A 27,154-nucleotide genomic window follows, 5' to 3' on the forward strand; every position below is an offset into this window, starting at 1 on the left:
AGAAATCAGCCTGCCTCTGCCTCCCGAGTGCTGGGATTAAAGGCGTGCGCCACCACGCCCGGCTGCAATTTATGTCTTAAAAGAGAATTATTTCACAATCAATCATCTTAATTCACACATTTCCTCATTCTGCTGTGAGGCATACATTCATGAACCCTGTATTGTCACAGCTCTTACCATGTTTATGGGATCCACAGGTCCAATGCTGTTTACATAAACATCTGTTTCAATCACTGTGGGTCTCACTGCAAATTAGCACAGAATGAATGGTTAATGATATCAAGGATTGAGAGAAACCCTAAACTTAGTTTTGCATCATATTATTTAATTATTTCAATAGTAATGTACTCGTTATGAAATGTATCAACAAAAACCTGTTACAAAGTCTGAAAATAATTTTAATTTGAAATCAGTTATATGAATATAAATCAGAGTTAATATTTCATGAGTACAGTCTAAAATATTACAGATATCTAAAAATTGTTCACTAAAATTTTGTTCACCAAAATTACAACTTTATATTCAATAAAATCTTTACCAGATTTTTTTTCTGGGTTAGTTCTAGGCCTTTAGGATTAGACTATATTTCTATATATAAATAATATATATTTATACTTTTACATATATAATCTATGTATATATTTAAATTTAATGAATATTTTGTTAGGGAGTATATAGCAATCTTGCTCTCATAGAGTAAGGGAAAGGCATTGACTTCTAACTTTTGCTGTTTTCCAAGTGATTATTTAATCTATGATGGCTAATTTAAAGAGACAATGTGAAGTCACTAAATACAGAGTTGAGATGTTATAAAGTAAGTGTCTACTAATTATAGCCACTTTTGGCACAGAGTGTCAAAGTAGCATCCATATTGAAGGAGGTAATGTAAGAAGGTGCTTCCATACCTGACTCACATGAGGATCTTAACAAACATTCATTCATTCCTTACTCCCTGTTTTGGTAAGAGTGTTCCGTGATGTTGTTGATACTCATTTTTACTAATCACTATAGAGATGTTTCTATGGTCCTCATCTATTTTGCTTTGTATGTTGTCATTAGGGTTTTCTCAGGTAGTCTTCAGGGAATGTATCTAATTGTGCATATTCTATCAAAATACACATGAATAGTCTGCATTTAAATTGTTAGAAAATGATACCATTTATAATTAAATCTTATCCACCAAAGTCTTGTATCTGATGGTGACTGAAGTCTTTTGTGCCTATTAAACCTCCTTGTAATGAGATTTACAAAAATATTTGACAATTGTTTTTCTGCCAGAAAGAATATTTTTATATAGTTTCTTTAACGCTACTTGGCATCTCCATAATAAAAAATGAAAAAACCATTTTGTTTTGTTTCATTGGATTCTAGTTGAAAAAAGGCAAAACATACTCACAAAGTAGACATGAGGGGATAGGAGTTTAAAGAGACAAATGCATATACTTACAGCCAATGATTTAACTGAGGTCGGGACCCCTATGGAAGAGTTAGCAGAAGGACTGAAGGACCTGAAGGGGATGGCAACCCCATAAAAAGACCAACAGTCAACTAACCTGGACCCCTGGGAGCTCCCAGAGACTAAGCCACCAACCAAAGAGCATACACAGGCTGGTCTGTGGCTCCTGTCTCATGTGTAGCAGAGGACTGCCTTGTCTGGCCTCAGTGGGAGAGTATGTACGTAATTCTGTAGAGACTTGATGCCCTAGAGAAGAAGGATGAAGGAGGGAGACCATCTCTGAGGCAAAGAGGAGAGGAAATAGGATGAAGAATTTTGAGATTGGGGGGACCTGGCTAGAGGGGGATCAATATTTGGGATGTAAATAAATAAAATAACTAATTAAAAAAAAGTTACAGGAAGACCATTTATCATGTCTTCCAGAGAAATTGATATAGGAAATGAATGAGGAGAAATGTCACCTTGCAGTTAAAAGTGTGTCTGCAGTCACAGCATGGCCAGAACCATGTTGTTCGGTTCATACTTCTACCATTGTGACCCTTACATGCTTTCTCTTTTCTAACCTGATATACATCACTCATGTTCAACTGTTGTGTTAATCTTCACTGGATTCTCTTTCTCTTTTGCACAGTGACAAATCTGTCAGTTTCGATGTTTTTCAGGCTGTTGTTCACTGGTCTATCTAACAAAGCCTTCAAGCTACAAATTTTCAGTAGAAATTCATAGGTACTTTTGCAAACCAGTGCTCACAAAGACAGGCCAATGATTAGCACCTGCAGGTGGGGAATCACTCATTCTCTACATAGATTTGTTTATGTGCTTTCTCTGACAAGAACTATTGACTATTATACCTATTTACCTAACCAGAAATATAAATAAATTATTGAAAAGTAGCTTAAAAGAAAGTTGAGTTTCCAGACTAACATAAGAAAATGCCTTATTTAAATTGCTAGCTTCATGTGGCTGTTTTAAATAAAAATAGGTCACATGATTTAGAGGTTTGGAATCTATATGCGCCTGATGACATCTTAGTGTCTTTAATTGTCATTTATTTCTGCTAACTATTTACTGGTGGCAATAAATAGATAATTAAGCTAATTACAGCTAGGATTTAAAGGATAATTTTTATGAAGCCAATTAACAATATAAGAGGTTCCTCAGTTGAATTTGTAAGTATATTTATTGCATTTTCTAAGCAATTACAACTGATCTAAACACACAACTCTTTCATAATCATACTTTTCATTTATACTGATAAATCAACAAATATTTGGTTTCTTCATTTACTGCACAACACTTACTGTCTACAGTAAAAACAAATGACTACAGGGTATTTATTTTGCAAGACATGTTTATCATACTAAAATGTAGAAACTTCTACATATTAATCAGTTACCCTGACTCCATAATATCAATATTTCTGAACTAATTATAAGATGAAACTGTATATGTTAGTCAAATATTAACTCTGGTGTTAGTGCACAGGCTACATGGCATTCAGTTACTGGGAGAATTACTGACCAACATCACAAAGCAAGGCCACTGAAGTTCCCACAGTGGAAGGATCATCATCAGTGCAACACAAAATATTTGCTGTTGGTGTATATATTCCATGCCTTACTTTAATATTTTATTAATAGTTAAACCACTGGTTTATTGTATAAGGAAATTAAGTTTGTATAAGAAATGTGCAATATATTTTTCAGAATTGTGTCCTCATAAGACCGAACAAAAGGGGAAAGATACCAAGATGAAAACATTACTAAAATGAGAAAACAGTCTCCATGTTTGTTTATAGAATATGGACAATGTTCACAGTTTCCTGTTTGTTTTCAGTGGTGAAATGTATACCATTAACAATCATGAGATGCGTATTTTCTAGCTATGGGTCCTTTTTAAAATACCACTTGGTAACATTAGCTGACTGGTGATTAGTTAAGGTCTTTTAAATTGTAGCTCTACACAAGATGAGGAAATATGGATGTGAAAATTGCCGAAAATGTTTCAGATTAATTCAGGATAATATTGCTTGCATGTATGATTTCAGGGATGAGCGTTTGGCACCAGACAACCACTTTGAGTGCTTTTCCTGTGAATTATCATCTCCTTCTCCAAGATTCCCTCAGTTGCCTAGAGATCTCTGCATAGGATTGTAGCCTCATGGGCCTCATACCTTCCATTTTGGCATGTACACTTTGGGCTCACATTTGGACAAAATATATTTCTGTAAACATACATAGAGATGGAATGAGGAACCTCAGATGGAGTAAAGATACAAAAGAACAGAGGTTCAAGTGAACTTGACCATCTACATAAGATAAAGAAAAATAAATTGTTTTTAAAAATGGGACTTCAGGATGTCTTTTCTCCACAGAGAGTTCTGATCATGCATTCCAGGAAACATTTTCCCAGTCCCTCTCAGAGTGTTTCAGCAGAATATCAATCTTTTTAATAATGTTGACTTGAACATTATTTTATCTTATAATAATTGTGTTTTCATCTGTATGTATCTGTTTACCCACTATAGTTTATTAAGGCAGTTTGTTTAAGTCAAACCTGTACAACACGAAGATAGTTTTACAGACTTTTCTTATTGTCAGAAAATAGTCTTTAAAGCAATTAAACCATATAATTAATTGGGGCATTTTTGTATAACAACACATTTTTAAAACCTATGTTTATGACATAACATCAGGAAACCAAATGTATTATTGTTTACAAATGGTACAAACCCATTTCCATACAAAGAGCCTCATTGTGTAAGGACTTTTCACAATGACTGTTTTCACATTATCATATTCCTGACTAAATTTAAATTTTAGCTACCAAACCATGGTCAGAGTTTTATGAAGTTTTCTTCAAATTTCTTTATGGAATTAAATATCTGAAAATTACTTCTCCAAGGAACTATTTTACCCACATTGGATAATTATAAGAGCTATTATTCAACTTATTTTGGAATATGTCTAACTCTGGTTTGTTTAGCAGAATTTTGCCCAATTACTGAAATAAGTCAGGGACCTTAATTTTTGAGATTTTTTTCAGTATTATTCATTTATTACCAATTTGGTAAATTCAAAAATAGAGACAAAAATTATATTTGTTATTTCACTGAATCCTTAGCCTGTAAACACATTATCAAAATAATTGGAAATGGGACCTGCACAATCAATATCAATATATTAGTGTTATCATTATAGTTCTGATGGATATATAGGGTATCCATGAGATAAAAATAAATACAAATATGTTGGCAGCGACCTTGTTTGAATGTTAACTGCCTTGTCAACCATAAGTGCTTACTTATAAACTCTTAGACTTAGTAGAAAAAGTATTAGCTTAGTTGAGATTTTTGTGGGAAAAAGTTGAGGCCTCTATGGGAAAGTATTACCCCCAGTTAAGAACAAATAGCTATAGATCTTGTGGACAGGTACCTAGCAACCCACTCTGGTCTGTTTCTTCTGCTGAACATTTTACCTAGCCAATATTCTGCTTTTGGGAATAGGTGTGTTCCCCCCAGAACAAAGCGATTCTGTGTCATCCCCCACCCCATACCCTGCTTCTGTGGGCATAAAACCTGCCTGGGAATAATAAAATTTGACAGCTTGATCAATCAGACTTGCTGTTTCTCACCCCTCATTATCTCCACATGTGGTTCTTCAGACCCTGTATGACTGTCCTGGGCCGGGACAAACTGGCACCCAATCAGGGACCCCAGGGGATCATAGAGGAGAGAACACTCCTCATCATTGGAGAGTAGGCCTACCCGCTCATCTTGAAAAGTGCCAGAGAATGACTTCTGTTGAGTCAGGACACCACAGATTAACCCGCTGTGAGACAGTCCAGGAGGAAAAAAAAAAAAAAACCAAACAAACAAACAAACAAAAAACCAAAAAACAGGCAGCTCAGATCTTAGGAGAAATGCCTTAAGACATGAGGCAAGCATGTTGAAGCAGTCACTTTACGTGATAGGACTCAAGAGTCACTCAAAACATGAGGAACTAGGGTTAAGGAAAAGGATTTAATAAAATTTTTAGACTTTGTGGGAGAAATTTGTCCATGGTTCCCCCAAGAGGGGACAATTGATGAGAAATATTGGAATAGAGTTGGTGATTGTTTTAGCTATTATTATGAAGCATTTGGATCTATAAAGATACCTGTTACTGCCTTTATATTGGTCTCCCATTAATGACATTCTTAGGGCCACCCCTGCATGTCCAGATCTTTAGCATTTATTGTTTGAGGGAGAGTGATCTTTTAAGGAATCCACCCAAATATATGGTAATAACCTCATATACTTGTATATGGAAATTCTGAAATTCTTTGGATGTAAGTATGCAAAATACTGCAAAGATGAGGAAAAATCTGGGAAACAAGTGTTTTAAAAGGAAAGCAATGTGAAGACAGTAAACGCCTTAAATGAGCTCATAGGAATTTCTGTAGAATTCCTATATTATTAAAGATATTGAATTGTGATTGCACATCTTTCAACAAAGAAAACTTCAGGTCTATCAAGAAGCTTGTACTATCTTACCAAGTTGGAGAAAAATATGAGTAAGTGCTGTGAGGTAGCCAGGATTTATCTGCAAAAAGGAAATAACATAGAGTGGAGTTGGGCATCTTGCATGAAGTGTCCTGAGGCATCTGGTATCTCAAAGTTTTACATATTATACTGACAAACTGAATATTAAAATGTGCTAAGTTTTATGATATTGTGGAAATTTTTCAGTTTCTCCAGGTATTTCTGTGCAACCAAGGAAGCAGGTTCTTAATACAAGGCTTAGGCCCAGACAACTGAAATCACTATTGCTCAGTAGAAATAAAGTCAGTGATAAAAATATTCTAAAACATTTCTCAGCTATTAAAATTAGGCAATATTCACTTAATTTCCTATATTCCCAAGAAGAAATTAAAGAAGAATAAACTGTGTGGTCAAAGTAGTACTGAAAGAAATGTGTATATCTCTGCCCGGGATTCCAGCATTTTCAACAAATTGGGAAATGCAGTAGTGCAGAGAAGAAAGAAAGCATCTATGCTCAAATTCCAAAATGGTTTTCTGGGGCTAGAGAAAATCAGAAAAAGGGAGAAAGAGGAAAGAAGTGGGGGAGAAAGCACTGAGAACAGATTCTCTTAGAAATACCTCAAACATCTTCTCACTCTGTGCACAACCTTTCTTCTGTTAACAGAATAAAATAAGGTTTGTGAAAGAAGGAAGTCCGTAACAAGCTTCAGAATGATGTGAAAATCCCATTAAAGTGAACTTGTGTGTCATCAATCTGAAAGTACTTAAGAACGTGTTTTGAGACTAGAACAAATAGGAAGAAGAAAGAAATCTATGACTAAGTGTGTTATAAAAGAACATTCTTCAAAACAAGGTGTTTCTGGGCAGAGCCCAATGTCAAAAGTGAAAATAGAAACATGCTTTAAAAATTGAATGGGGAAAGAGAAAAATAGCAAAAGGAGAATTATATGTTTCTACAAAGGAACAGAATCCAATAATCCAAATGTCATTCAATCCTCATCCAACACAAAAGAAACATCACAATCGTGGCTACTAAATCCATTAATGCTGTACGTATAGCCACATGAGAACATTGATGGATTGAAGCTGGGGTAAAGTATCCACAAATCACAAAATAATTAGACAAAAGAATTATTTAAAAAATGATTTAAAGTCACAATAATGCAACTTGGGACAAAATACTTACAAGCAGTAAGCCATAGAGACCTCAAAGGAAAATACTCAGAATGGCTGCCTGTATTCAAGCAAGCATTCTAGAAGGAACACTAATCACTTTGAATCAGAAATTCAGATAGTAAGCCTGAGGCACAGTCCCTGACCTTAAAAAGAGAGGCAGAAGCCTGTTGCTTGTATACAAAGATGGAATCACAGGATGACCAATAGTGAATACTTTCAAAATTTAGTAATAGTTTATAAAGAGATTTAGTAATAGATTTCAAGGAGAAACAAGTACATGATAAATGCAGGGTAAGCAAGTGTGAGGTACTTATTGATAATTGAATCCACAAAGAAATCATTGCACTGGAATAGAGATAGCAATGGAATCATGTGAACTAAACAAACAATGAATCTGCCTAGTATTAAAAACAGAAAAACAGACTCAGGCAGCCCGATTTCTGAGTTCGAGGCCAGCCTGGTCTACAAAGTGAGTTCCAGGACAGCCAGGGCTACACAGAGAAACCCTGTCTCAAAAAAAAAAGGAAAAAGAAAAAGAAAAAGAAAAAGAAAAAGAAAAAGAAAAAGAAAAAGAAAAAGAAAAAGAAAAAGAAAAAGAAAAAGACAGAGACAGAGACAGAGACAGAGACAGAGACAGAGACAGAGACAGAGAGAGAGAGAGAGAGAGAGAGAGAGAGAGAGAAAGAGAAAGAGAAAGAGAAAGAGAAAGAAAAAGAAAAAGAAAAAGAAAAAGAAAAAGAAAAAGAAAAAGAAAAAGAAAAAGAAAAAGAAAAAGAAAAAGAAAAAGAAAAAGAAAAAGAAAAAGAAAAAGAAAAAGAAAAAGAAAAAAAGACAATCAAGTGTTTGGGGTAAAACTAAGTAAACAGAATGATTCTTGGGTATATATTATTAAAACTATTTTTTGAAATATTAAAAAACAATTAAAGGAGCCCATCACAGAAAGAACAGCTTAAAATCAAATAAGCTTCAAAGAATAAAAAATTGAACTGTCATCACACTTTTCAAAATGAAAAGGCTGAGGATGCCATTAAGGGAAAACTAGGTAAAGAAAGAGTGTAACCAGGCTTTTGAATCTGTATGTACATGTAAGATCAAGTCAATAGAAAAGGCTTCCCACTTATAAATGATGTGAGCAAAATCTACCCACACAAAGAATAACTCAAAATATCAAAAACGAGCTGGGCATGGTGACACACGCCTTTAATCCCAGCCCTCGGGAGGCAGAGGCAGGCGGATTTCTGAGTTCAGGGCCAGCCTGGTCTGCAAAGTGTGTTCCGGGACAGCCAGGGCTATACAGAGAAACCCTGTCTCGAAAAACCAAACCAAACAAAAACAAAAATAATAAGAAAGAATATTGATTAAAAGGATAAAAACTTAAGTTTAATAATATGATAAGATATTGGACCCAAATGAAAACTAATTGAAAATACTGTCTTCTGTGAGATCACAGACATATCAAGACAAGTAGACTACTAGTGAATATTATTAAATGGGACTGCATATTAACTGATGCAGCAGGGGGTTAATTATCTACATATTCTCTGATAGCATATCATGAAAATTCATAAAATGGTTTAAAATAAAAATTATGAAATCCCAGAATACATAATGAGGATTTATAAATCAATATTTCTTGATATGATGGTTGAGAAAACATTGCCTGTAACAGTAATAAATAACTCAGACTAGATGGAGGAGTTGTAAAGAAACCACATGGGAAATATTTTAATTACTCTTAGAAAATACAAACTAAATATGAAAGAATAGAGAATCACTCCACATCATTCTATTGGGAAATTCCATCTTATCAAGGTGTCAGTTTTTTTTCAAGAAAATTTGCAAATGCAGTACAATTCCCATAAAAAAATACCAAAATTTTAGAACAAACATATTGGTAGTAAAGTTGATATATTCAAACATACATGCATGTTATCTCAGGTAACTCTAAAAATTAAAGACACTCTAGAATTATGAGATGACAGTAGCTTTGAAAGATATTATATATTAACAGTATTATAGTCTTGAAAACATCTGAGGCTTAGATCTCAAATTTTAAATGTCATTCGAAAAACCTAATAAAGTACAAAGGAACTCAGTGTCCTTAGAGGATGAGTGAATTTTAGTTCTAGGTTGAGATGAGCTAGAATAATTACTATATTAGACACTATATATTATATGCTATAATATTATGTTATGTATATATTATATACTATAGTATTTCTAGTATATAAAATATGTTCGAAAATGAAAAAAGTAAATACTTAAAATCATAAATAATAAGAAAATAACTTGGTCCTGTGAAGGCTCTGTGCTCCAGTGTAGGGCAATGCCAGGACTAGGAATGGGAGTGGGTGGGTTGGGGAGCAGGATAAGAGGGGAGGAGATAAGGGATTTTTGGAGGGGAAACTAGGAAAGGGGATAACATTTGAAATGTAAATAAATAAAATATCTAATAAAAAAGAAAATAATAAAATAAATCATGATATTGAATCAACAGTATAACAATTTGGAAAATTCAGTTAGATTTAGAATTTATATTAAATCCAGGAATTAATTCAAAATATGTGGGTAAACTAAATATAAAGCATAAAATGCATAGATACATTAAGTTCTAAAGCTATATGTACTTTTGAGGGCTAAGTATGAGGATATATTGTAAACAGATTAGAATCATGCTCTAAAATTGGAAAAGGAAGCTAATCTGCAAGAAATAAAGAGGCAGATGCTCACAGCGAATCATGGGACTGAACACAGGACTGAATGGAGGAGTCAGAGAAAGGACTGGAGGAGCTGTAGGGGTTTACAACCCCATAGGAAAAACAAAAATATCAACTAACCAGACCCCCAGAGCTCCCAGAGACTAAACCTCCAATTAAGGAGTACACATGGAGGGACCCATGGCTCCAGTCGCATATGTAGCAGAGTATGGTCTTGTAAGGCATCATTAGGATGAGAGGCCCTTGGTACTGTGGAGACTCCATACCCCAGTGTAGGAAAATGCAAGAGTGGGGAAGCATGAGTGGGTGATTTGGTGGGGAAGCACCCTCATAGAAGCAGGGGAGGCAGGATGTATCAGGGGGCCTCTGAAGGGGAAAATAGGAAAGGGGATAACATCTGAAGTGTAAATAAATAAAATATCAAATAAAAATGTGCTAGAAAATAGAAGAAGAAGAAGAAGAAGAAGAAGAAGAAGAAGAAGAAGAAGAAGAAGAAGAAGAAGAAGAAGAAGAAGAAGAAGAAGAAGAAAAAGAAAGAGTAGGAGGGAGGGAGAGAGAGAGAGAGAGAGAGAGAGAGAGAGAGAGAGAGAGAGAGAGAGAGAGAGAGAGAGAGAGAGAGAGAGAGTAAATGGAGGACTAGATTTTAATGCTGTGATTTGCATTTAAGCCAAAACTACAGAAAAAAACATGACTCATAATACATGCATGTATGAAAGAAATATCTGCTCTTGCTTTCTTGTTTGGTTCTCTTGCCCCTTCCCCCTCTCTCCCATTCCTCTCCCCCACTCTTTCCATGTGCTCATGGTGGGCTTCTGCTCCTCCCTCCCCCCTGCCTTTCTTTGTCTCCACCCTTTCAACTCCCCTCCCCATGCCCTGAATAAACTCTGTTCTATGCTATATATAAAAAAAGAGATATCTACGAGTATTGATGCCCAGGAATGTGTGTAGAACACATGTAATTTTCTACCATAGTCCCATGAGATGATTAAAAAAAAAGAGAGAGAGTGATACATAATAATAATGAATACACCTAAGGTTTAGATCTTGAATTCTAAATGCCCATTCCGAAAACCAAATAAAAGTAAAAGAGAACTCAATGTTCTTGGAGGATGAGTGAATTCTAGTTCTAGGTCAAGATGAGCTGGAATGTCTGGTGGGATGAAAAGAAATCATGAGCTTATAAAACAATAGGCACACTTACACAAACAAAGGGAACAAATTATAAGAGGCTCCTGTGGGTGACAGTTTCACCTTGTACAATAAAATGAATAATGACAATGATGGATTATGAAGTGTAAGGCAACATAATTGCTCATGGTTTTGTTGATGATAGTAATAATAGGTAAGCAATTGCAATAGGAAGAGCCACCGTACCTTATGATATAATTATAGTCAATATGCATAGAATGAATAATGACAATATTGAGTCTGTTTGAAAAATAGGACAGTAACAAATGACTCACTGATGATTCACAAATAATGGACAGGACTGTGCTGGAAACTTTAACACAATTTTAATGTATCACTTTAAAATAAATTAGTCAGTAAAGGGGAACATAGTACCTTTTAAGTAGAAAAAATTGGAAGATTTGATACTTAAGCATATTAACAACGTTAATATCACAAGAAATAAATTGGACTAGGATTGACCAGTACCACATCTTCCTGAAGCAATGTACTGAAAGACATCAGATCACTGCTGTGGGATTCTAGGCAAAAAGATTACTACAACTATACTAAAACTATTAGGCAAATTCGAACTTAAGGGCACTTAACTAGCCAGTGCTCTTTGTCTCTTTCTTTCTTTTTTTTTTTTTTTTTTTTTTCCAAGACAGGGTTTCTCTGTATAGCCCTGGCTGTCCTGGAACTCACTTTGTAAACCAGGCTGGCCTCGAACTCAGAAATCCGCCTGCCTCTGCCTCCCGAGTGCTGAGACGCCCGGCTGTCTCTTTCTTTACATTAAACTATAGTTACCTAATTTTCTACTGTCTCTTTCTTTCCTTGAATCCTTCCTGTGTACTCCACCTGGCTCCCAGTTGAAATCCTCAATGGAATGTCTCTATTAAATTCCTCCCCTCATGGCTCAGAGCACTCTGCTACAGAGGCAGTGGTGAATCCAGAGTGGATGGAGTGCCAAAGACCCCAAAGCCCTCAAGATACAGCAGAGATGGTTCAGATATGAACAGACTGGCGCAGCATGCATAGAGCCAGAAGGGTCTTAATCAAATGGGGTCTTAGGGCTGAAGCAAATGGGGTCCTAGGGGTGCAGCAAGAAGAGGGCACAGGACCTTATGCATAACACACAAGCTATTTCTGACTGATACCAACTACAAACACATAAACCAACGAATAAATATGTAAATAAATGTACTGTGTATATATGTGTGTATGTATGTATGTATGTATGTATGTATGTATATACGTATAGACATACATATGTACTACATATGTATATTGGGCTTCATTTTTTCTTCTTTTCCTTTTTTTTTCCTTCTTTTTGAATTTCTTTACAGGTCTTTGGACATATAGTTTGGTTTACAGTTTGGGGTTTATCTGGGATTTTTGTGTGTGCAAATATGTATATCTCTGTGCTTATATACATTTCCTGTGCTTTTTTATTTAGTTGCTTCGTTGTGTTCTGATTTGCTCATTTTGACGTATCTTATTGCATTTTATTTTATTATTATTGCTTGGATTCATGTTTTCTAACAAGAGATTGAAAGAGTGTAAAACTGCATAGGAGAGTAAGGAAGAGTGATATAGATGTGTAAGTGCCTAGTCATATAAGTACCTTCTGCTTAGATTGCTTAGTGTCTAAAGTTAACTCACATATGCATACATATGTATACATAGAGTTTATGTGTGTATGTGTGTGTGTGTGTGTGTGTGTGTGTGAGAGAGAGAGAGAGAGAGAGAGAGAGAGAGAGAGAGAGATTTTAGGGCTGACTGCTTCATTCTGAATAACAGAAGAAGACTGATCTTTTTCTCTATTAATTTACTAAGGTCATATAAACACAAATACTGCAGGATATCAAAGAGACATAAGGTTAAGAGATCTGATGTTTAAATAGTAGCCTTGTGTCAATGTTCTTCTCATAATTTCTCTTAAACTGAGATTCTAATGTTAACAATGCAGATTATTGAAGCATACATACTGATTTTTATTCTGTCAATTTCAATATGAAATTAAACAACTTAGGAAAAGAGATAATTCATAAGTACTAAAATAGTCTAAAGCAAGAAATCAAACATTTTACAGCAGTGAAGTGGTTCTGCAATTATTCACCACAAAAAATGGCAAAGAAATAACTGGACCTCATATAAAAATAAAATTGAAAACTTATTCAAGATTTTTCATGAATAAAACAGTATATTAATAAGAAATAGATTGTTAATAAAATGAATAATAAATGGAAAATACTAAGATCTCAGGAACATTAAAATACAAAATTATAAAATACAAGTATGATAAACACTTCAAGTCTCTGAAGAAAGAAATTAAAGAAGATCTCAGAAGATGGAAAGATCTCCCATGCTCATGGATTGGCAGGATTAACATTGTAAAAATGGCTATCTTGCCAAAAGCAATCTACAGATTCAATGCAATCCCCATCAAAATTCCAACTCAATTCTTCAACGAATTAGAAAGAGCAATTTGCAAATTCATCTGGAATAACAAAAAACCTAGGATAGCAAAAACTCTTCTCAAGGATAAAAGAACCTCTGGTGGAATCACCATGCCTGACCTAAAGCTTTACTACAGAGCAATTGTGATAAAAACTGCATAGTACTGGAATACTGACAGACAAGTAGACCAATGGAATAGAATTGAAGACCCAGAAATGAACCCACACACCTATGGTCACTTTATCTTCGATAAGGGAGCTAAAACCATTCAGTGGAAGAAAGACAGCATTTTCAACAAATGGTGCTGGCACAACTGGTTGTTATCATGTAGAAGATTGCGAATTGATCCATTCCTATCTCCTTGTACTAAGGTCAAATCTAAGTGGATCAAGGAACTTCACATAAAACCAGAGACACTGAAACTTATAGGGGAGAAAGTGGGGAAAAGCCTTGAAGATATGGGCAGAGAGGAAAAATTCCTGAATAGAACAGCAATGGCTTGCACAGTAAGATTGAGAATTGACAAATGGGACCTCATGAAACTGCAAAGCTTCTGCAAGACAAAAGACACTGTCAATAAGACAAAAAGATCACCAACAAATTGGGAAAGGATCTTTACCTATCCTAAATCAGATAGGGGACTAATATCCAATATATACAAAGAATTCAAGAACGTGGACTCCAGAAAATCAAATAACCCCATTAAAAAAATGGGGCTCAGAGCTGAACAAAGAATTCTCACCTGAGGAATGCCGAATGGCAGAGAAGCACCTGAAAAATGTTCAACATCCTTAATCATCAGGGAAATGCAAATCAAAACAACCCTGAGATTCCACTTCACACCAGTCAGAATGGCTAAGATCAAATATTCAGGTGAGAGCAGATGCTGGCGAGGATGTGGAGAAAGAGGAACACTCCTCCATTGTTGGTGGGATTGCAAGCTTGTACAACCACTCTGGAAATCAGTCTGGAGGTTCCTCAGAAAATTGGACATAGTACTACCGGAGGATCCAGCAATACCTTTCCTGGGCATATATCCAGAAGATGTTCCAACTGGTAAGAAGGACACATGCTCCACTATGTTCATAGCAGCCTATTTATAATAGCCAGAAGCTGGAAAGAACCCAGATGCCCCTCAACAGAGGAATGGATACAGAAAATGTGGTACATTTACACAATGGAGTACTACTCAGCTATTAATAGGAATGAATTTATGAAATTCCTAGGCAAATGGATGGACCTGGAGGGCATCATCCTGAGTGCGGTAACACAATCACAAAGGAACTCACACAATATGTACTCACTAATAAGTGGATATTAGCCCAAAACTGAGGATACCCAAGATATAAGATATAATTTGCTAAATGCATGAAACTCATGAAGAATGAATACCAAAGTGGGGACACTGTGCCCCTTCTTAGAATTGGGAACAAAACACCCATGGAAGGAATTACAGAGACAAAGTTTGGAGCTGTGATGAAAGAATGGACCATCTAGAGACTGCCATATTCAGGGATCCACCACATAATCAGCTTCGAAACACTGACACCATTGCATACACTAGCAAGATTTTGCTGAAAGGTCCCAGATATAGCTGTCTCTTGTGAGACTATGCAGGCCTAGCAAACACAGAAGTGGATGCTCACAGTCAGCTATTGGATGGATCACAGGGCTCCCAATGGAGGAGCTAGAGAAAGTATCCAAGGAGCTAAAGGGATCTGCAACCCTATAAGTGGAACAACATTCTGAACTGACCAGTACCCCAGAGCTCTTGACTCTAGCTGCATATGTATCAAAAGATGGCCTAGTCGGCCATCACTGGAAAGAGAGGCCCATTGGACACACAAACTTTATATGCCCCAGTACAGGGGAACGCCAGGGCCAAAAATGGGAATGGGTGGGTAGGGAAGTGGGGGGGAGGGTATGGGGGACTTTTGGGAGAGCATTGGAAATGTAATTGAGGAAAATACGTAATAAAAAAAAGATTGAAATGAAAAGGAAAAAAAAAGATAAATAACTTAAAATACAGCATATTCATTGTAATGATTATCATCAAAAGTTGCACACAAGATTTAACTTTGCATGTAATCTACTAAAACTTTTATGTATTGCAGATATTTCCCACAAATAAAATTCTATTCCAACATAAATTTCCTAAGGTTTTCTTTAAATATTTAAGGAAGTATGTATATTCATGTTAGATATCCAGAAAATAAATGTGTGCTTCACACTGGGGTAAACATATGAATAGATTAAAGAATAGAAAAGCTGCACCCTAATATATATACATAAAATTTAAAGCTTGCCTAAAACTTTTAAAGGATGAAAACTTACTTTTAGAAAATACTGGTAAAATATGTTCCTTATCAGAAAGTATTTCAAGTTTTAGGTAAATAAAACCCTTGCAATATAAGAAGAGAATGTAGCGAGGAGCGCATCTTAAATTTTCACATAACTACTATCATTCATCTATACAACTGAAATGTGAATTAGGCCTCTTGAGTCAGAAACAAACTGAAAATATTGTACAATTTGCTCAAGTCCTGTCATGCATTTTTTTTAATGAATTTAAAGAAGTAAATGGTCCTCTTTGTGAAGATAATCACATCTTTATATTATTTAAACAAGTGCAGAGTTATTGCAAAATAAATAATAGTTAATCAATTTTGAGAACATATACAAAATTGATTTTATTGCTATAGACTGATTGCACATTCTAGAAAAATACAATTACTATTCTTAAAATATTAAAGCAAAACTTTTATTTAATAATATTTTATTATAGTTTTAAGGAAAAATAATTTACACCATTAAATGTAATGAAGTCAGGAAATTCTTTTAAAATGTATGGATTTCATTGTTAACTATTATTCAAGATAATTTCAAGTAATGTTTTTGTAAATTTTTATTTGTTTATTTGGTTTTGTTTTGAAGTTAATGTGAGAACCTTCTGAGATAATTGTTCTGCTAAATGCAGATATACTTGCCAGGGCTTTAGAGATACAATGCTGAACAGGGTTGATTCCTTTAGTAACTTTACCAACACTTTTTTTAGTCCTGGGTTAAAAAGTGTGTTCCTTTGCCAGAAATTTAGAACCTTCAATTATTTTTTCAATACTATCACTTTATGATTCTCCTTAGTCTTCCAAAAATTTTCAACAAATCTCCAAGCTAACACCTTTTATAGTACCAGTTGACACACAACCACATTAAAAGTGTTTGTTTTCTGTTTCCTCTCTGACCATGAACTCTGTGTGACCACAGAAACTAACAATCCTCAGTAATAATAATCGGGAACATTCTTTGGATATGAGATAATGACTAAATTCGCACCAGTGAAGTCATCAAAACCCAAGATTGATACATCAGACTTACCGCCTATATCTGGACGAAGTTTGTTATCATAACCTTGAAGCAAAGAGTTGAGGATTTGTGTGATATCTCCTTCATGAATTTTTGGTGCCAAGACCCATGTTTTGTTCATAGTTAAATCTTCATCATCTTCATCATCTGCTTTATCGACACTAAATGATTCAAAGAGAATGTTGTATAGAAAAAGTTTTATCAAAATGTTTATTTATAAATATGTAAGTTACTTCAAAATTGTAACTTATATGGTAGTATAAAATAGGGCAAACATATACATTACTTTAAATTGTAATAAGTTACAAAATAATGCTAAAATAAGAAATACATTAAAAATAATACACATTAAGCATGCTAAACCAAATATTGAATGTCTCTAAACTGCTCATAACATAGAGATTATTCAATAAAGGTATGAATATTGTTCCCTAGACTTGTTCAGATATAATACCCAAGGTTGTTTGTGGTGACTTGGTATTGTCTACAGTAAATGGTTAAAATTAAAATGAATAATCATAAGGAAATTTATAATATTCTAGGAAAATATTTAAAACAAGAATCAAGAGAGAATATAAAGAAACATATTATTAAACAAGAAGTAAAAGTTTGTATTTCTAATCCTTTCATTAAAAACTACCAGACCAAAAACTCCAAGGCAGAATTAGAACTAGAAAAAGAATTAGCTTTCTAAACTTTCTCTTGACTCATGCCCATTATCTCTATCCTGTCCTTCCTCTCCTCCTGACACTTAACATTTCCTCATCTCTTTTCTGTAGTGTCCTCTTTTCTGCACTGTTATTCTGTACTTTTATGTGCATTTGGTTTCATCTATACCGATAAACACAGATACATTTATAATAAGCATAAGCATTCAGTTTATTACCAAATAGTGGTAGAGACATGCAAGTAAGACAGATATAGATGCAGGGAAAATATTTATTTATAGATTAAAATATAGAAAATAGAAGTGATTGATTTTTATTACAGAGAGCTTAACCACTCTATTCTTCTTCAATGGAATCATTATAGACTTGGCAACAGACTCTATTTTATTAAGTCTTTAGTTAATCAGTGAAAAAGGTCCAACACCTAAACCTAACATTGAAAAACTCAAGGAAATGTGCTGTTCTAAATTACATCAGTTTTATCTTGGTATATTTATATCAATATGCACTATTAATACATATCTATTACTGTGGACATGAATTGTTAGTAAGTACACACTCTGTTTTTGTAAATTTAATGTGTGTGTATCTATAGATTATATGTTCAGTGTCCTCTAATAACCCATAATTAAAACTTTTATCTCCAACCTGAGGAACCACCAAAAGGTAATAGGATCTTTGAAGACAGATCCTAATGGTGCAGTTATCTAATTGGGATATGCTTTTGAACCTCATTGTGGACCACCAAACTCTTTGTCTCTCTATCCCCTTGCTTCCAGATATCAAAGAGGATACACAAGCTGCCCAATATTGCTTTTACCTCTCTGTCATGTGGCTTTACTAACCTACACAATAAAATCAACAATTACATGGTAAAACCTGGACGAAATCAAAATCATGGACCAAAATGAGAATGTTATCCACATGCATTGATTTTACTTTTTTTGGTTTTTTTTACAGTACAAAATGTTGAGCAATGCAACATTAAATAAAACAATAAAGGGAAGCTTAATTTTAAAGTATTTGCTTTCCTAACTCGTCTCTGCAATGATTCTGATATTTTGAGCTAATAGCTAGTTGTGTTTAGTTTCTTTGCAATGTGTTTGTTCTTTTCTATTTAGGCACACTTCTCAGCCCAATAGCTTCTGACTTGGTCAGTTCTTCCTGCAAGAAAATTGTGGGAACTAATAAGGGGCCTGGGGAAGGAGTGGGAGTTCCACCTATGCTCTGGACAGGCAGACACAGGAAGGCTGCCAGATGCTTTCCACTCAGGCCCCAGTGGGCATCCAAGCCTCTGACCCACTTGACACGGGGGGGGGGGGGGTTAGGGGGTTGGGAGGTGGACAAAGGGCAGCCGAACCTGGGGACCCTGGGGCCACATCCTGTAGCCCCAAGGTTATGGGAGAGAGGGAAGAGAGCTTCCCACACATGCGAGAGTGAGCACAGCCTTGATGAACAGAGACTATCTATGGTTTTAGAGCTGTATTGTAGAAAGGCATGGAGAAAGAGAGAACTGAGAGAGAGAGAGAGAGAGAGAGAGAGAGAGAGAGAGAGAGAGAGAGAGAAGGCTAGAGAGAAAGAGAGTAAGAGGGAGAGAAGATAGGGGAGGAGAGAGGAGAGGAGAAGGAGAAGACAAAGAGAGAGGAGAGAAGAATGAGAAGTGACAGGTAAGAGAACAAAGGAATGCAAGAGCATGGAGGGGCCGAACAGCCCCTTTTAAAGTGAGCTACTATCTTTTCTGTTGCTAGGTAATTAGGGAGGAGTCTAGCCTGAAGGTCAGAAGCTTGGGACATTGCCTACATGACTACTAGCCATGCTTCTTCTGTGAGGGTTGTGGGGGGCAGTAACTTAGACAGGAGCCAGAGTACCAGGAGACATGAGAGAACTCCTTCCATCCCATGTAGGTAAATTATGACCACCGGGTCCCAGCGTTCAGCATCTCAGCTTGACTGGAGACCAGCCTGTCTGTGCATAGCCCAGTGCCCCACAGAAAATTATACAGACCTTGGCCTCATGAACTAATATTTGACTCTTTAAATGGTTTTAAAAAATAAATTATTAATCACACCCAAAACAGAAAGTCCAATATCATATAAATTTAACATGGCAGATAACTAGTTGTATGAAAGGGTACTTTACATTTTCAGTCCAAGAATGAGTCAGCATGAACAAGTCGTAACAGAACTATAGTGGTCCATAGCCTAGGTTCGTAAGCCACAGACATTTCAGATTAGTTTGCAACCAGCACACATTAACCTGGCATTTTCCTATTTATAAAGTCTTTTCGGTCTTCATTCCCTATCTTAGGAAACAAGTAGACATATAATTGTGACTCTTGCCTCCAATTCTTTTCTCCAAACTTTCATCAGTTTCTCTCACCAAGGCAACATCCTGTACCCAGGAAGATTTAGTCTGATCTTTGTCCTTTCATTTTATCCTACTTAAATGGTGATGACAAAAATTAAGAGAATATACATAGGAAAAAAAAACTTTAGGAAATCTCCATTGTAGAGTCACAAGTTAATTGACAGAGCACAGCTCCATGTTTCTGCCATTATCTGTATTCTAGTACATATGGGGAACAGCACCTGAGGGATTAGTTGATTTGACTACGATCTGTTGATCTGTTGGTGGATCTGAGATTCTGACAGTTGCACTGCAAAGATAATGAAATATTGCTTTCATTGAGGGAATATTTACAAATGAAAATGAAGGTTTTCCCCTACACTTCAAATAAAGCAAAAGCTATTGCAAATAGTAAAAAGATAAAGTTTCATGAATATTTAGTTATTAGAATCTTATACAAGTGTTTCATTGCTTCAATGGTCTTTTATGTATTTTGCAATTTGTGTTTATATATCCTGATGTTATTTTCTTAAACACCTCTCATTGTTTTCTCTAAAATAAATAAGTATACACTTAGGCAAACTAAGACATTGACAACACTGAAATTCTAAGAACTCAGGCTGGTGAGACATCTTGGAATACAATTATTGTAAGTTGGTAAACATATAGAGACTGAGACATTGTTAAAAGGCTATCTTCTAAACCCCCTTGCATGTCTCAATCAATGCTATAGAGAAGGAAGTGTTTGGTAGGTATGAAAAAGCTGCTGAATATATAAGTAGATAGCATTCTCTGGAAACACAATTGCAGTCAAATCTCTCAGGCAAATCTCTCAGTAAATCTCTTTTTACCCTAGCTTGCCTGGTAGACTTTGATAAACAAAAACAAACATTTATAGTGAGTTATAGTCCCCTATCAATATGAAACACAGAAAAGTGATCTTATTAATATTATAGAGCTATTTTTCTCATTTTATCTCATAATATAAAAGAAATTTCATTAATTCTAATTTCACAACACCTTCCTTGAGGCTATCCAAATGAGTTTCAGAATATTTGTTAAGTATTTTGATATCATGTTGGTCTTACTTGGATAAGTAAAAATACAATTTTTGAAACATAATTTTTACGCTCTACTGGTTATTTAGGTTTTGTAAGCAGTTTGGAGATTACTGTAAAATCGACATATTTTGGGTAACAATAGGAAGTAAATACTCATGACTAAATTTCCTTTACTAACATTAGAAATTTTCTGGACTCATTCTCAAAGAAGTATATAAGCAATTTAAATTCATGTAAATGTAACCTCAATGAGTCTTTGAGTCTTGATTATGCAATTTTCCTAATTATCTACTTTGATAATTAATGGTTTCATTGTTATTATCAGCAATTGTGCCTACTAAATACCAATTGTTTTAAGGAACTTTGCCTACTTTTATCTTGTGGTGGTTCCTTTGACATGTTATGTCATCTAATATGCATTAATTCTGGGAAAACACATACATCACTACCTCATAGATAAGAAAGGAATTGATTTACAGGATGCATTATGTGTTAAAAAATACAAAGTGAATTTATTTTTTGTTTCTAAAACCTTATACAAGCTAAAATCGTGTCTTCTGAAGTTTCCTGAATAACCTGGTTTATCTCTACTAAAGATGGTGGGATATAGACTTGCTTCTTTGAAGAAGATCACATTACATGGTATGCAGGAAGCTTATTGAAAGATCTAAGTCTAGAATACGTCCTTCTGCATCTTTTGGTTCCAAAGAATAAAAAATTCCTCAAGGAATCACAATTCTGAAAATGTGAATATAAAGGAATCACACCTTCTCTGTGAAAAGGGCTTTCTAAGGAGATTGGTCTCCAACACACTGTTTTCATTCATTTATGGAGAAATTACCATGTATTTATATTGTGTGAAATTCTGGAAATGCAATGACAAATAGCATGACATTCCTGACTTAGTGAATATTTCCTAAAATGGAGCAGATATAGTCAAACAAATAATACTGAAAAACATCACACACAACAGGGTTTATTGAGTTAAGAAACAGCGGACATTTTATGACTATGCTTTAGTAAAGGATTAAATATTCACATAATAGATGGTTCATATGTAACCAATTAATGATTATAAATCATCTGAAAAGGGGGGTTAGGAACTTAGCCGAGGAGCCGAGAACTCAAGCAGGTGCCTAGTATGCATGAGGTCTTGAATTTAATCTCAAAAATTACTTACCAAAACTAGAAATATATGGCATTATGATCACAAAACTATATGAATATAACATTAAGCAGTTTGTTTATCATTTATGTATAAAGTAGTCTAAGTATTTTGTGAGAAAACAGGTGACATGTATACTCAATATTTTATACAAGTGAAACCACAGATGTTATTCTTTATTTAATATTATTATATAATTTTTCAATATATAATTTATAATATTAATAGAGCATCTAATATAGAAGTATTCACAGCCTAAGAATGAACTTCTCTGTCATCTATACCAAAAAGTGTTCTGAATTGAATTTCTAATCATAAAAAATAAATAATTAAATGGAGCTTTTTCTGGGGAGAGATAGAACATTATTCTGTCGATTAATTATCATGATAGCCCTGAAATTTGCTGATAGATTCCCTAGCCTGGGAACATTGCTCTCCAAGTTATCCAGCTGAAGGCACCTGGAAGCATCCCGGAAACTATACAGGCCCTAGTTACCAGCAGTTGCTCTCAGGCAATAACAGAACATGCAGGGGCAGTACTGAACCTATTCATGTTTGATGCTTCCCTTTCTTAGAAGAGCAATGTATTCTCAAGACAGTCCATCTAAACTTCATCTTCTTTTTCAAGATTCACATGCATCAAGCAACTGTTTGGCACGAAGCTTCTCCTGTCTATTTTCCCTTCTCACATTAACATTTCCTATATTTTTCTCTCAAATATCTTTAACATGCCCTAGCTCATCTTGGCTTCTATACCCTACACTGAAGCTTCTGCATCTACAGTTATCTGTAACGAGTTACTAAAGAATGTTTTGATGTCATATGTATCATATTTTCCTGAACACTTAATATGGTGCAATACAGGAAGTTCTCGGATGGCACGTTACTGCATACAGAAAGTACTTTGATGGCTACATAACTTTCTTTTTTCATGTAGAAAGTGTTTTTACCTAATATTTAAGAGATAATATAAGAAAAGACAAGTGGGTTTTGCTATACATTCAAAAGAGGAGCCATGTTTAAATAATGATAACATACATGTGCCTAAAGCATATCAACCTACCACCATAAACCAATTTTCATTCATAAGATGAAAATTCCTTAACTTCTCTCAGGACAAGCCCGTTTCAAATCTGTTGCTGTGGAATTATTTTTAAATCCCTCTCTTTTACAAAATGACCTACTTAAGATGATGAATTATAGAGTAACTCTATAGATAGTTCACATAAAAAGGGCAGTATGTTCTAATTCTGACACACAAGGGTGTCTCTCCCATTAATCTAGAAAAAAACACAGTGTAATCCAGACCATCTTAATGAATTGCCCAAGGAATGTCTCTAAACTCTAAAGGACTATTATCTGCCTGTTTCCCATGGATTGAAAAAGAAAGGTTAAAATTTCAAGTGATTTCCCCTGACAGGGTCATAAATTTTACATAGCTATTCCCTATATATTTACTGGACAAGGACAGGGTGGCTATTACTTATTGTACTGCAAATATATGGAAGAACATCTCTGTGTAGTAAATATAATTCATATTTTGCTACTGTTACTTATACTTCAAAAATTTGGAACCAACAAATTGATTACTACTTCATCACAAGCAAAATTCCTCTTCCTGCTGCTCCTACTACCACTGCTAAAACCACCTTTACAAAAGACACCAAATATGGCACCTTATATGATTATGGGGTGATTATTCTAACTCTGCTTTCCAGAAATAAGAGTGAGCAACAGACATTAAATGCAACAGGATAACTGTACTTGGGCAAGAAACCTGAGTTGCCCCCATTTAATATTTTCAAGAAAATAATATGTACTCAGACATTGTGACTACAAGTTTTGATCTTATTTCCACATCATGCTGTATATTTAATTAGCTGAACTTTTAAATATTGCCATGTCAATATGAGTAAATAAAATTTGCTAGATTATTTGGTATAATAATTAGTGTTGGTTTACTGAGCTTAAAAAGGCATAATGATTAAATACCCTTTCAAGGGAAAGTGGCTATCAAAATACATATTTTACATATTTTACTATTTTCATAAAACATTCAGTAAATAAAGCCCAGTTAAGAGCTCTTAACTTAATGAAAATGATGAAATTTACTTTAAATATTAATAAATATGAGTGACAAATAATTTTTTCCAAAGGTGCTGAGCCAGGGGTAAAATATTAGTTATACAAGTGTGAGGGTGTCCATTCAAATAAGACAGGTAGAGCTGTACCAGTCTGGAAGTCAGGCAAACATATGATGAACTAGGAGAATGAGACTGTGGTAGAAAGAAATCTGGTAGGAATTATAAAACCATAGATAATAATACAGTAGTCAACTATGTATGAATTCAGCAAGCATTTAAGGTATAAAGCAATCTACTTTACTCTCTCATTAATGCTAGAATACTATAAAATTTAATAATGTTACAGCTATTTTATTTTACTCTATATAATTTACCACTAAATGACACGCATCTATTATATATTGGTAGATAAAAATCACATAATTCATTTTGAGAATGTGAGTATGAAATACTATGTAATCTCTATGAGTGCTAGAAAAATAGGTTACTGATAATGATACATGAGTAAAAGAGAAGAATGCTGAATAGATACAGCACCTACTGATTTGGACAAATTTACTAGACAACTGAGCTGTGAATTATAGTCTAGCTTCAATTCTAATGCTACTTTGTAAATGATGGTATCTTATTTACTATAACTATCAAGTGATTGCTATGTGTTTAGCATCTTTCTGGGTGATGAGCATAGAAGGAGAAATGCAATGACCCCAGATTAAAACTTGTAGAATATAGAAGGTTTAGATTATACATTAGTAATGGTCTGTTAATAAAACTGTGGGGCTTAAAGAAGTTATTAAGATTTTGCTCCAGATTGTTATTTTAGTTTACAGTTCATTTATTTGCAAATCATTGGATGCTGGACAAATATTGTATTTTGAAAGGGTACATTGGTTTGGTACTCTGTGTTTCTCAGAAACCAAACAGAAGTAGCAAAATGAGAGATGGTTTCACAAGTACCACTGTTCATGGGTAAGGAGACATCTCAAACATGAACTACACAATAAGTATAGAGCTATACACATCTGTGGATCTAGAAAATGGCCCTTTATATGGTCATGGGTAAACTCTTCATGAAAACTCAAACAAATGGCTTGGCAGCAGATACAGGTCCTTTCTGGAACTGACTTGCCTAAATCAAAATAAAATAAAATAAAATGTAATTCAATTCAGTGAGGCTGAAAGAACAGCAAATAATAACAGCCATAGAACACACAGCTGTTTTTACTGAAGCAAGAGAGGTGTTGTGCCTTGACTGCCTGCTTGCATAAGTGCTGTGGAGAGTAGCTGGGAAAAGCATAGTAATTATTACATTCAAAACAAAACAATGTTTTAAGGACAACTATTTTCCTGCAGGATTTTTTAAAGAGAAAACCATTCATTTTTTTTTTCATATAATATATCTTGATTACACTTTAGCTTCATCTAATCAATCCAGCCCCTCCCCACCTCCTTTCCCATCAAAGGTCCGCACACTTTCTGTCTCATATTAAAAAACAAATAGAATTTGAGTGCATAATAATTTATAATAAATATAATACAATAGCATATAAGATAAAATAAAGTCTAACATAATGGAATTGAACAAAACAAATAAACAGAAGGAATATGGCTCAGGACAATGTATAAAAATCACAGACCTGCTCATTTCTCCATTCAGAAATCTGATAAGAACACTAAACTGAAAGCCATACTAATATATACAAAGGGGATTTGATGCCTTCCTGTGAAGGTCCTGTGTATATTAACACAACCTCTGTGAGTTCATTACATATTCTTTGATCATTGTGATTCAGGGGACCTTGTTTTCTTGATGTCTTCCATCCATCTGGCTTTTCCACTATTATCACTTTGCCCTCTGCCAATTTCTCTGAGTCTTGAGGGGAAGGATCTGATAGAGGCATCCATTTAAGATCTGAGTGTTCCAGGGTCTCTTACTCTCTGAGTGAAGTCTGCCTGTGGGTCTTTGTATTTGTTCTCATCTGCTGCAGGAGGAAGCTTCTCTGATGGCTAAGCAAAGCCATTAAAAGGATATAATAGAATGTTAGTAGTAGTCATTTTATTACTACTACATTTTTTTCCTTTTAAAAGAATAGCATTTGGTTTTATCTAAAGTCTCCAGGATATCTAGTCTTGGATCTTAGTTCTTGGTCACCCAAAGAATGGCAAATATGTAAATATCACCACAATTCATGTAAAAATAATATGGATTTGATCAGTAACATAACATTCCTCCAAGATACATACACCTTCAGTCTTAGCAAAGTTCACAGAAGTGAAATTGTATATAATTATTAAAATTTAACAGATCCTGCAAAAGATCAAATTTAAAGAAGGAATTGGCCAGAATGAATATTTTCCTCTTCAAGTTCTATATAGGATTTTGTTATCATGTGTCAACTAGGTAGTGTTTTCTTTCATTATATACACTATATTTGGATGATAATTTTGCCCCTTCCCAAAGTCCTCTTAAATCATCCCTTGTCTCAAGCCAGCCCAACTTCACTTTTCCTCATGTTCTCCCTCATAAACATAACAACAAAATCAAAGAACAAAAAGTCAAAATAAGTAAATAAAAACATAAACACACACACAACACAAATTCAGGCAGGCAGCATGATATCCATTTTGTGTTGGTCAGCTATTTCTGAACATGAAGACAGTCCTAAATTGTGTTGATATATCCAATGTAACACAGTGGAGAAAACTGATTTTTCCTCCCATAAATCTATAAAATAAACTGCAGTAGTTTCTTGTTTGGGGTGGGAATTTTGTAACTATTTTCCCTTCTTTATGCTGTGATTTGATCTAGTTTGACTGAATTTGTACAAGTCTTGTGAATTTGCAGATCTTGTGAATTTGTGTATGTTAGAAATTGTCCTTAAGCCATTGTAAATTGGAAATATTTAAGGAAGATTTTTCTGTGAAAGACAATGATAAGTGTGGAATAAAAAAAAATTACACATAGTCTT

The 27,154-nt window shown here is 34.7% G+C and overlaps 1 protein-coding gene across 1 annotated transcript in view; it reads right to left on the minus strand.

The window, feature by feature from the left end:
• The window catches only part of Gabrg1 (gamma-aminobutyric acid type A receptor subunit gamma1), a 79,038-nt gene that overhangs the window by 38,793 nt on the left and 13,091 nt on the right, over positions 1-27,154 (minus strand). Inside the window, exons 2-3 of the mRNA XM_021163034.3 lie at positions 16,874-17,022; positions 178-245 (exon numbers count right to left, since the gene is read on the minus strand). Of these exons, the coding sequence (XP_021018693.1) occupies positions 178-245; positions 16,874-17,022 (217 nt within the window). The remainder of the gene's footprint in view (positions 1-177; positions 246-16,873; positions 17,023-27,154) is intronic.

The sequence above is a fragment of the Mus caroli genome, unplaced genomic scaffold, assembly GCF_978045245.1.
Source record: "Mus caroli unplaced genomic scaffold, Mus_caroli_1 scaffold_4, whole genome shotgun sequence".
Classification (NCBI taxonomy): Eukaryota; Metazoa; Chordata; class Mammalia; order Rodentia; family Muridae; genus Mus; species Mus caroli.